The sequence below is a fragment of the Montipora foliosa genome, chromosome 6 (genome assembly GCF_036669935.1).
Source record: "Montipora foliosa isolate CH-2021 chromosome 6, ASM3666993v2, whole genome shotgun sequence".
Classification (NCBI taxonomy): Eukaryota; Metazoa; Cnidaria; class Anthozoa; order Scleractinia; family Acroporidae; genus Montipora; species Montipora foliosa.
Genome location: NC_090874.1, coordinates 63,221,205 through 63,234,082, shown reverse-complemented (window position 1 = coordinate 63,234,082; position 12,878 = coordinate 63,221,205). Strand labels below are relative to the sequence as shown.

At 39.4% G+C, this 12,878-nt stretch overlaps 1 protein-coding gene and 1 pseudogene across 1 annotated transcript in view; both read right to left on the bottom strand.

Annotated features, from left to right (window-relative positions):
- Positions 1-6,628: 6,628 nt before the first annotated feature.
- LOC138005888 (uncharacterized) lies at positions 6,629-9,008 on the bottom strand (annotated as a pseudogene).
- Positions 9,009-11,751: 2,743 nt separating this feature from the next.
- LOC138005886 (pyroglutamylated RF-amide peptide receptor-like) overlaps positions 11,752-12,878 on the bottom strand; it is a 59,349-nt gene continuing 58,222 nt past the window's right edge. Inside the window, exon 5 of the mRNA XM_068852062.1 lies at positions 11,752-12,105. Within this exon, the coding sequence (XP_068708163.1) occupies positions 11,752-12,105 (354 nt within the window). The remainder of the gene's footprint in view (positions 12,106-12,878) is intronic.

Genomic DNA, 12,878 nt, shown 5'->3' with positions numbered 1-12,878 from the left:
ACGAGTATCAAATATATTAATTGACAACTAAACCGACTGACTGACCTTTAACTGTCATATCATCTTTTTTGCAGATTATCTTAGTAAACGCTATACAGTCTATCTCATTAAAAAATATTCACTCTATACTTGGTTGCTATTCTTCTGATACGTGGTTCGTTTGTTTTGTCCTGAAACAGTTTCAAAACAGCCCATTCCTTTTTCATTATAGCACTAAATGGTAGAAACATTGTTCTTGCTGAATACTGTCTAGTATTTCTTGTACGAGTATCAAATATATTAATTTACAACTAGACCATCTGCTCTTCTGAACTGTTTACCTCACTGCCATTAGCCGTACATCACGAAGCAGCACACGACGTACATATTTGGTTTTACTTACGGCAATACATAATAATCAAATTATTTAAATTTTGCACTCGTAAACCTTATAAAAGTCCTTTGAATAAAAGAAACGTTCTTGGATTATTCTTTAATTCATGTATAATGAACTTAGTAAAATAAATGACTTACCAGTGGTTTGGGTTTGATTGCTGTATGGTGAGGCCACCAAAAACGAGCAACACATTTTGTTTCGTTTTTGACAAACCAAAAAGAAAAACTGTTCTAAAATCAACATCCGGGTATTTTGTTTTCGAGGTTAATGGTTCGGAGGAAGTCACCAAGTGATATCTTAATCACATATTTTTGATTAAAGATATCCCCTGGTACAGCATACTGAAAAATGTAAACGCAAGCGACGTGGTTAACCGGGGAAACGTGGGTTGAGTTCCCGCCAAAGTACAAATTTAACGGGACATAGTTTCGAAGTGGAGGTAGATGTTGCTAATTCATTGACTCCTGAACCGGCCAGTCCCCCTCTTCCCCATTGACGAGAAAATCGTCTGGCATTAGATAGAGTACAAGCTATTGAGCCTCACACCCGTGGGTCAATGGGTAAAATCGCGACGGCAAACTTCCCTTCCTCGGTGCGATTATCGATGTCGATAAGATGCCTTCTCTCAAAGACCTGAGAAACCTTTTCTTGCTCTGTTACGATGATGGCTGAATATCTGAAGAAGCGTTTTAGTTTCTGTGCTATATAAGAGATATGAGTCCAAGAATCCTAAATTTCCAGGTGAAACATTGTTGCATGATGTTGCGACATGTGTTGAATGGACTGGCCAAACACACGCAACATATCGCAACAAGGTGACCAAACGTACGCAACATGTTGTGCCCAACAATGTTGCAAGATGTTGCGTTGAAATGTTGCGAGCGTTTGGCCAGGCCTTATGATCCTTTTGATCTTGAGAATATGGAAGAGTCTGAATGCTTTATAGAATTCAGGGTGAAAAAAGAGGACACTTCAGCTATCGCATAATATTGTGTGTGAACAAACAACCAAATGGGATGAAATAGAAGCGATCTTTATGCCGATTGAGGAGTTTTTCTTACCAATATCGTTATTCTGAAATGATACATAGCTTTTGTGGATCAGTTCCAGAATTTTCTATGATAACTAACACGACTATGGATTATGTATTCAGTGCTCATGTTCATAGAATTTTTATAGTGTAACCTTGACATTCTGATCCATAATGTTTACAAGAGTACACAGAGGCCATACATTCTAAAGGCGCACCATTCACTACATGCCTTGGTTTCATCGACGGAACGTTAACAGTTAGGCCAATATCTCGACCTCACCAACATCGAAGGGTCGTTTAGTATCTGGAATCGCATGGGCTCGAAATCTATTTTAATAGATTTCGAGCCCATGCGATTACAAATACGCGTGAAATTAATCCTTAAAAGGATTAATTTCACGCGTATTTTCAAAGTTTTACAAAATTGCCCCATTGCCATGAGGTCAATTTGGAAGATTATGAAAATACAAGTGAAATTTGTTCTTAATTGCACAAGGGCACATTGCGATTACATCTTTATCACATAAAGGGAAAAATTATTGCATGAGCGAAGCCCGTTCAATACCGCGACAAATAACAATCAACTTATCATGCTTTCATTCGGTTAAAGTTCAATTCAATAAATCGATGCTGTCAACAGAAATAGCGCTTAATTTAATTAAACTGTATTTTACATGTGGACAAAAAACAGTTTAATCAGAGTCAGAATCAGGAAGCCTGAGATTCGCTTGCTCTGGATAAGCAATTGTTAACCAATCAGGATCAAGTAATAATGCCCTCTTGATTACGAGAAGTGCCCTTGTGATTAAGAAAAAAATGCCCTCCATCTCAGTCAATCAGCATTCAGTAACTTTGTTCCGTATGCAATAATGGCAACAATCGTGTTTATACTCTAAACTTTGAACCTACCGCACTTCCGAATGGTTTAATTGGAATTATGTATGGCCCTGTTGATAAGTGTAGATTATAACAAATATATAATTGTATCAATGTGTATGTTTTAGTTAAAAGCTTTTCTTGGTTAAAAAATTCTCAAAGTAGTTTATTTTTACTTTCCTTTGTTTCATATTATCATAATGTTTCTAAGACAAAAGAATGTAAAAAACAAACTAGTCTGAAAACGTTTTGATCAAGGACAAATTTTATCTACAACATACATAATTTATACTTGTGATAAATTTTTAATCCAGAGGATTTAGCAGGTACTACTGATTCATATTTTTGTTACCCTCTTTTTGTGTGTCACTTTGCTAGTTTTTAAAGTATTTCATACGCTATTTATTATATAGATTTAACAAATTGATGTCATTTTTTCATGCGTCTGTCCCCTTATTGATGATGAATTTGGTCATAACATTGTCAAAGTAGCTGTGGATTCACCTGGCGATAACCGAGTGGATCCGCAGACTACTTTGACAATGTTACGACCAAAATCATTGTCAATAACAGGACAGATCCATGAAAAACTGACATCAATTTGTTTTTTACAAGAACAAAAAGGCAGAGGGGTCAAAATTAAGGCAAAACACGAGAAGAGCGCGAGAAAAGAACGCGAGAATCTTCAATCTGACGAGAGCAATATCGAGTCAATATCGCATAAATTATAAAGCTATGTCTGTCCGCTTATTGACAATAAAAATTAGCCAATGAGCGCGGGAGAATTTTGCAGTCATTGTAAAAATAGATGTAGATACTGATGAAATACTAGGCTTTTCTTTCTTACGAAATTATCATAATTTCACCGCGCGCAGTGAACGTATTTTTATCTTTCGCATGTGAGGATTTAGGTGTCGTCATGGTGACTAACACAATTAGCCAATAACACAAGCTTCCCCTTCATTGTAAGATACATTCGTACTGTAATATAATTCTTCTCTACTACATAAACATTTTGATTGCACAACTTGACATTAACATGATTTGTTTTTCATGACTTTCATATCTTGTTTCATGTTACACAACATGCGCGTTTTAGCGGTCGGTGACCACTTTTTCACCATATCGAAAATGAATAAAACAAGTTGTTTTTAGTTTCGACATTTCATCAATATCTATATAATGAACAGAACATTACATGGGCGCTTGGGGATACGAATTTTATCTTCGAGTACTGATAGTATCGCTCACTCGTTCGTACCCTGTGAGCAGTCTCTTCGATCTTCCTAGATAAGTCGGGAAGAGGAAGAAGACTGCCAGCCGCCTCGACATTCTTTGATTTGTCGCTCTTCCGAAGAAATAGTGAGTCAGTCCAGTTTTGACTTGTCAAACCTTTTTTTTTATTTCTGCGCATGATCAATCCCCATGCGTCATCAATATTTTTTGAAATTTACAACAGCGTAGCAATTTCCCATGAGTATTTCCTCCGTTATGTCGGTTACAGTCTGCCAGAAACCTGTAAAAATTTCAGTAAAAAATGATTTTCCAATGAAATGATTCCTTGATTGTCGTGTGGTTTTCTTCGGAAATATCCCGACTGTTTGTTTTGTGGTTACTGGTCACATGCTCAATACGAAATGTCGAAGCGGCTGGCAGAGTCTTCTTCCACAGCCAGACCACCCTCTGTTAGTGGGGGCAGTTGTTCATTGAATCTGAGCATCGATCTTTTGTTATTTATAGAAGAAATACAGATGAACGATAAGGTGGTTATAATTTGCTATCTAATTATATTTTGTCTTTTACCAAGAGGGCAGAAAAAATGATTAAAGGATGCTGGCAGGCTCCAACGTTAACCTCATTCAAGAATTGGAAACAAAAGGTGAACTTATTAATGTGTATGGTGACCCAAACTAACCATCGCGCGTGCACCTGCAGCCATCAAATGCAGCAATTCAGTAAATACATGAGTTCTGTGAGAGTCGCTATGGAATGGATATTTGGAAATGTCTTAAACGATTTTGAATTCGTAGATTTCAAGAAGAATCTCAAAATGGGACTGAGTAGTGTTGGCAAAATGTACATTGTTTGCGGCCTAGCTCAAAAATGCAATAACTAGCTTGTATGAAAATAAAGCATCAGAGTTTTTTGGTCTTGCTCCACCAACAGTACAATCATTCTCTGGGTAAATGATAGTTTCGATCAATGAAAACATCTTTAATAAATATCCAACTTTTCTCAAACATTATACTGAGAACTACTAATAGAAACTGCGTTCATCACAGCGGTTACCAGTCATCGCCCATTTTTCGAAACTAAATTTGGGTGGGCTTCAATCAAATGTTTCTATGTCGAATTCGACAGGACTATTGTCATGGAAACGTTTGATTGACGCCCACCCAAATTTAGTTTCGAAAAATGAAAAAGAAGTCGTTGAGGGGCGTGTGTGACTGATAACCGTTGTAACTTGCTCAATATGTTTGTCATAATATAACGATACCATTCATGAGTATACTCCTATTTGAGAGGATATTTTGGTTGTTTAGGTGTTCCCAAATATGATGACAAAGACTTTCCAAGTTACATGTCAATGGTATGCGTCAATAATCACATGTAAGTGAACTGTTGTCCTTCTTAAGGTGACTGGAACCAGTTTTACTACTTTTGAGAGGCTTTCTCCTAACTGCGTTGCCAGTATGGCAATCCCAGTCGGAAATTGGGTGGAAATTCTTTGTACGTTGTTTTAGTCTAAAATCAACGAACGACTAGCATTCTTTCCCGTAGTTCATTCAGTTGAGACATGGTGATCACGTGCACCTTTATGGTTGCCTAGCACGTGATCAATTTCTTTCTTTTGACATAACATCATGACCTTTCCCTTGATTCATAAAAGTCAGAGACTGCAGACATTTTCGTGTTTTTAAGATCGATTGTCATCAATTAGATTCAGAGTTATATATGAAAACTAGGTTATTTTTTTCTTCATCTGTCTTTTGGCATGTCTTTTACTGTTAACTCCCGGCTTTTACAGTACTTTTTGGTGCAACCGTAAAGCCAAAAAATCTTTTGACCTGGCATCAGATTAGACTAAAAAGAAGAGGAATTATGAAGCGGAAACAACATCTTTAGTCCTTCCTTAGTGTGTGCAATAAACGTTTGCTTAGTGCAACTGCAAGACATGCATGGCTTCCAGGAAAATGTCCGTCAGAGCAATTTGAGGTTAGTTTTTTTGCAGACTATTTATTTGAGAAGAAACAAGTGAACTTTACTCAAGAGCGTGTTACCTTTAAACTGAATTTATTACCAAAGCTTAAAAAACTAAAAGATCTAGACCTCAAAATGGGACATTACATTACAAAATAATTAAACGTGTGAACGTGTGAGCCAAAGGGCCTCTGCTGGCACGACATCTGGGTGACCCCTCAAATGGTGTTAATGACCCCCCACTTGAAAAAATCAACTGGACCGAGTAGATTAACTGGTTCGAGTAGAGGACGTTACAAGTGATATCTCATATGTTAACAGCGGCGTTCCCCAAGGCTCCGTTTTAGGACCCTTATTGTTTAATATCTTCATAAATGACTTATTTTATTTTATCAAAGAGGCGAAGCTGTCTAACTATGCTGATGATAATCAGCTATATTTTGCTGATTGCCGAATCCAGCCGTTGTCGAACATGTTGTCAATAAGGAACTTGTGGTGGTGTGTGAGTGGTTTCGTAATAACAAGATGATTTTGAACCCTGAAAAATGCAAGGTCCCGGTTCTCTCGCGAAAACCCAATGTCAAACTATCATTATTTGCTGAAGGTGTTGCACTGCCACTACTTGATACGGTAGATCTATTTGGGCTAACATTGGACAATTCCTTGAATTTCACTCAGGTTTATTGTAACCTTGTGCGGTCCGCGTTACCCCCTGGTTCAGTTGGTGTAAAGCTCGCAGAAGTCTGCACTAAGAATCATATTTCCAGATTGCTCTTATGAGTCGGCACTCGTGAGCTGTGGCTTGCCTACGCTGTTGGCGCGCCGTGATGAGGCTTGCAGGCGTTTCATATCTAACATCAAGAAGTCCGGTTTCCTTGTACACCTGCAGTGCCACAGCCCACGAATGTCGCTCACGGGTACGGGTTGAGGTCGGGTTTTTCCCGTTCTGAATTCCGCATTGTCAGAACGGACCGCCTTGGTAATTTCGTTACTCACAGTTACAATAGGGTTTAATTGTTTTTGCCTTCTGTGCCTAAGTGTATTTATGTGTTCTGTGTAGAATTGACCTCCCTTGTAATTTAGTGTTACACTACCAAAGAGTGTTAGTGTTACACTACCAAAGGGTTAAGAGAAACTGTGCCCTCTGTCTCGAGACCTCGGGCACAGTTTTTCCCAATACGGACCTCCCGGCCGGTGAATACCATATATTTGTTTCCGCTGTCAGTGCCTTCACAGCTTTAGAAAAAATGATCCTCCCCACAATTTAAAAGCTGCATCGTGCATTTTCAGTAGAGAGGTCACGAATGCCTCTTGCTCTTGTGTTGCTGGCCAGGTCGGGTTTTGCAACCACATTTTGGCTCTTTTGTTAAAATTGTGCAAGTTTTTTTTATTATTAGTCTTTCGGCGGCGTCCTTTCTTGGCTGTCGGCCCATTTTCCTCGTCGTCAGATTCAGAGTTGTAAAACTCCTTTGGGACATCTGAGCTAATCCTAGAGCGAATGTTTTCGCAATCCTCACCAAAATACTTATGAGAGTGGCATAATTGGGAAGGCCAGTATAAAAGTTAACATCTGCATCAGACTTGAAACGATCGAGAGAAAATAAACGGGAAGACATTGTCTCCTGGTGCTGCTCATTTTCGGTAATCTTTCTGTCCAGTTCATCGTTCTTCTTTCGAAGGCTCGAAAACTCCTTTAGTGCTTCTAACGGTCTAGCCTCGAGATCCTCGACTTTCTTTTGTTGATCCATTTCCACGCTACTCTCAACACTGATATCGGGTTCATTTGTTTCGTTGGCTCCACTTGTACTGGGAAATATTTCATCTGAACTTTCAACAGCTGAAGACGCAATGTTAATTTCAGAAGCAGGGTCGGATGTAAACAATTGTTTCTTCGAAGATACGGGCAAAGGCAGCCTTTCAGTTGGTGCTTTTCTTTTCCTTGGAGATGGAACATACCAAGCAAATCGTGACGGTACACTTCCCTCCACAACATAAGTTCGTCGAGCGAGCGACTTTCTCAGATCTTCTCGTCTAAAAGTGCAAAGAGCAAACTTTCGTGTCTCCAGTGATTCGCCAGTTTTTTCGTCCCTCTCGTTAGATCGCCTGAATCCACTTCTTCCTCAGTAACGGTTGATTTGGAAGTTCAAAAAAAAGGTAACTTTTTCTCCAGTTGGCGATTTTACACCTTTCTGGTTACATTAAGGAACACAGCAATGAGTAGGCGTCGCGAAAATGACAAAACACGCTCGATGTTTGCAAATTTCTAGCGACGTGTAGTCAAAACAAAACGCATCGGCTCTCTACCAGAGAGAGATCCTCCTAAGGTAGCACACGTTCAACCATTCGCAACAACAAAAACAACAGGGAAAAGCCGAGGCCTAACTACCCTCGACTTCGCGCAACTCGACCGGTCAACGCCCGAGTGGTCCGCCATACTTGCATTCGGTGTATAGAAGATCGGATACTAAAACAGTCAGCGACGAAAGAGAAAAGGGGGCAAAAATAAATAAATAAATACCTAAATTAAATTATTTAAAACATATAAATATCTAGATTGTGTTGCAATATTGTCTTATGGTTGGCAAAGCATTCGCTTGGAAGGCAGTAACAGACTCCGCATTAACAGCGGCCACTGAAAGACCGTTCCAGAAGGGGATGACAACAGGGAAAAAAGAGAACTTATATGCATTAGTGCGGACAAAGATATGTCTGAACTTATGAGGTTGGTTGGAGCGATTGCTTCTATGAGCTAAGGTGACAGATGCTGGAAATGTCAAATGAGTTTGATTTTGCACGGCGTTATACATCATGATAGCGGCACTTAGACATCAACGGACTTCGAGAGTGTCCCAGCCATGGAAATGCTGCTTAGAAGTTACACTGGAAAACTGTGAATAATCGTAGCAGACAAATGTGATAGCGCAACGTTGGACAGCCTCCAATGCTTTTTTGTGTTGTTTTTCAAATGGATTCCAGGCAGCTGATGCGTATCCTACATGGGGTCTTACGAGAGAATTGTAAGCTTGGGTCTTAACATATTGGCTGCTTTCAGAAAAATTGCTACGTAGTAGTCCCAGTATCTTCACGACTTTGTGTTTAACAGATTTTACATTGGAGTCCTATTCTAGGTTATCTTGTATAAAAACATCAGGGTATTTATGACATGAAATTGATTAAAGTGGGCTATTACAAAGCCTGTAATTAACTAGCTGGAGACTTAAGAGGAGACCTGGTAATTGACATTATATTAGATTTAGTTAAATTAAAATTCATTCACCAAGTAGTGGCCCAGCAGGATAGAGTGTCAAGGTCTTCTTGGAATAAACTGGGATCATAACACTTGAGATTTCGGAATAGAGAACAGAATCATCAGCAAATAACTTAATTTTAGAGTAAAGGTTATGGATAATATCATTGATGTAGACTAGGAACAAGAGGGGACCTAGGACTGTGCACTGACACACTGATTGCGGTCCAAAAGGAAGTTCTCAATCCAAAAAAGACTATTACCAGTGATGCCATAGTAATTACTCTTAAAGTGCCCATGACTCGAAATTTTCACCAACATTTTTAATTTTAAAATCTAAAATGTAATGGTCTAAGAAACATTTCTGTACAAAAACAATTTAATTTCTGTTCGGAGAACATATCTAAAATGCGAAAAAACCTCGCCTATTTTTGAGAAAAATATGAGACAAGGGCCTGGGATCGAGTTGTGGATTTTGACGTCATCGCTTGTGTAAACTTGGAACTTGTCAATGACTTGTGCGAGGATTCAGTGCGGTTGTGATTGATTTTACATCTACATTTACGATTTAAAGCGGCAAAAGCGCACACAGCAATATAGGGTATTCCCTGATTTTCTCTACCGGCAGTTGTAGTTAAGTTATTTAACGAAGAGTAACAATATGGAATTTCTGGCGATTGAGTGCCAACGAATAAGCCGGAAATTAAATATTTCTGCGGCACGAGAGAAACAGGCTAAGGGCCTGGGCCCTTGAGTATAGACGCATTATGGGTAAAGTGATATGGGTATTTAAGCTTGTGATTGCACGTGGGCAATCAGTCTAGGCCGACACCTTCTCAGTTATTACTAAGTTTGTTTGTTTTTTGTCAGTACGCATAAAACCTAGTAGGAAGGTTTCATGAGCTTGGGCCTGGTTCCTACCAAGATTTCCTGTCTTTTTTTTTTGTCCCACGGGGTTTTTTACGACAGGTGTTTTCTGGCCGCCGTTCTAACCACGATGTTTGTTGGTGGTTGCTAAGTTCTAGGTATGTCTTATTGTCGCGTGCTGTGACGGCGATTTCTGTGAAAGCAACGGTATTGTACGCTGGTATACGTGTTTCTTCATTATTGTACGCCGGTGCTCGGCCGAAACATGCAAAATAAACCTAATGGTTCAATGTATTGGTCGTCTGTTGTGTAGTGTAGCTGAAATTTGGTTTGAAATCCACATCGGACGAAATCTTGCGGTGTGTTCACATTACTCTTAAGCTTGAGCACGTCAATTGCATTTTCCCTTCACTTGTATTTTCAGATCTCAGTATCCAGATTACAGCTCTCCTCCTCTGTGGGCTTAAGGCTCTCTCTGAGGACCTGAGTTAATTATGCATTTGCATACATTTCATTATTAAAAGACGCGAGGTGAATTTTATTTGGAAGGGCGCGTTTTATCGGAATTCGAACGTTCGATGACCAGATAGTTTTCGCATGGTCTAAAATCAAAACCGTGAGGTCTTCCGGGTTTTTACAAGGTTGAAGATGACCTAGAAAGAACTCTTTTAACAAGTTATCAGTTCCTTTAACGTTCTTGGTTTTGAAAATGCAGCATTCTGAATTTCCTTATTGTCACTTGCGTGACACAAAACAATGAAATCTGTTGTGATTGGAAATGTAATATATCTTTCGTTATGATTCTCCGCAGTTTGAACGTTTCAAGTATATTAGGTGTTTCAAACTCATGTGTACTGTCTCGCAAGTGAAAGTAAGCACACTTGCTTAGGTTGTTTATGCATTCGTTTTCTACAACATTTAACGTTTGTACGGCTTCAAATTTATTTTTTATGGCGTGACAGTGAAAACGATCTGTAGGCAGGCTTGGGACTTGGATTGTCAGTCGATTTAAATTCACTAAACGCGCTCAGTGCATTTCAATTGATATCCGAAAAACATTGAGGAAGTCGTTATTTATTGTCATTGTAGAAGTGAAACCATCTGATTTGGAACTATATGGCATAGAACGAAGTGGTCGATCGAGAGCATCGGCTCACCCGTGCGAGCATATCAATTCACACTGCACCTTCCTTTCGCACTCGATCTGTTGCAATCACTGGTTGATCTTTCTTTCTTCTTACTAGGTCTATGGTTGAGAAAGTTCGTTTCTTAAATCTTCAAACCCTGACATATCAGCTAGTTCGACCGTTTTTGCAAAACACAGCACCGGATCGAAGTCTTCGTAGGTTTGCCGGGTGGGTTTGAAACCGGGCCGGTGTTTTTGGACAAATTTCGTCCATTTATTTCTTCAAGCCTCCTTTGTAGGAAGAAGATGAATTGATATACCTGGGGTCAAGCTGGGATTGTTGCAGCTGACTAGCCCAGGGCCGCTACGCACGCAATATTTTCCGCAGACTCTTTGTCTAACACAACTGATGACGTCATGAAGACCTTTTTGGTCGCGTGGGAAATGTCGCAATTTTTTGGCCAAAATGCCGAAGTTCGTGCTGTGAAAAAACTCACTTCGGACATTTGTAGAAAGTTTCTAATAACGAAATCCCATCAAGCAAAGCCTGAATTTTAAGGATATGAAATAAAAGCTGGTGGTGAAATTTCGAGTCATGTGCACTTTGCCAGAGTAGGAGTCTCTGGTGGGAAACTGAGTCAAAGGTTTGTGAAAAGTCAATTAAGAGTACATCTGTCCTGATACGCTTGTCCAGCAAGGATAAACAATCGTCACAGTGTTGTGATATTACTAAGTTAACGTATTCATAAACAGGGCAAACAGGAATTTTAATAAATCCGTTGCCCTGGTCGTTGGTCCATGACACCTGCTATGATAGAAGACGAAACAAAACGACCAGTCTGGACTTTTCTCTGGGTATCCTCGAAACTTCTAAAGTTCCACCCAATATACCCATGCTCATTACAGCACAAAATTGTTTCGTTTCCGTTCGTTTAGGATGGGGCCTTTTGGGAGCGAGGTTGTAAATTGCTCTGGTCACATTTTTGTCAAATTTCTGGCGATGGTGTCAATTTTACCAAATTCTGTTACAAGGGGGTTTCCTCTTTTTCCGGAATTGGCTGTACGCTCTTGCTGAGATCGATATCTTCCATTTTCCGCTCTTTCCTAATGGGGTGTATCTTAGGGCGACATCTACAGCACATCATGTACTTGATCTTTTGGATGAACTGTTGATTGATCAAGGCATACACAATTGGGTTGACAGCAGAATTAAACATGACCACTGTAGATTGCGTGACATATGCAACATCACCAGGGCCGAACGTGGGCGAAAAGATAGCCACCAAATAGGTAATAGCTCCAGATATCCAACACACCGCGAATATAACACTAACTGTGACGACCATGAGGGTGACTCGCTTCCGTACTTTCAACACTCCCTGCTGATCAAAATAGGTTTTTGAAAACATATTTAAATCTAACCGATCATAAATGGAGACTCGAGGACTATTCTTCTTTCTTCTCTTCATTCCCTAGGCAGGCTTTGGACCTATTCATTGAGTATGGCTCGCTGGTCTGCTGGACATACAAATTCAATGGAATAAAATTAGAGCCCAGCAAATTGTAGCCCATCATCTTTCCCCACGGGCGCATTATACTTGAAACCTATAGTTGCATAAGACACTTATTTTCTACTCCTCTTACGATATTTACGTGTTAAATGTAAATTTACGTTGACGTCTTAGCCTCCGTTGCTTTTTCAGTTTACGTCAACCTTTAGCAAGTCGGATTGACCTCTTTACTGGCGCGATGTTTCGCCACTGCTCAGTATGCCCGTGACGCTTAGCTTTTCATCATCACGGTACCTACAAACTTGACGGATAATTTACAGTGAATTTAACGATCTCGTTAGTATATTGTGTTTCAACAGCATTTTATTCTTTTGCGTTTTGGTTCGTTTATCGAGTAGCTATATCACGTTAAGTTATCATTTGAAATCTTCTTTAATTACTTCATAACATGTGTATATATATTCTGTAAATTCGTTAGAACTCCAAATAAAGCTGATGAAGACTGGTATTGGCCAGCCGCAATATCGTTAAAAAAATACATTTTGTATTATCAGTCGTGCGGCAATAGTCTACTTGACTTTCATAAATATATAATAACCAAAATTAATCCTAACCTGACCTGTGGTGTTTAAAAGATGAAC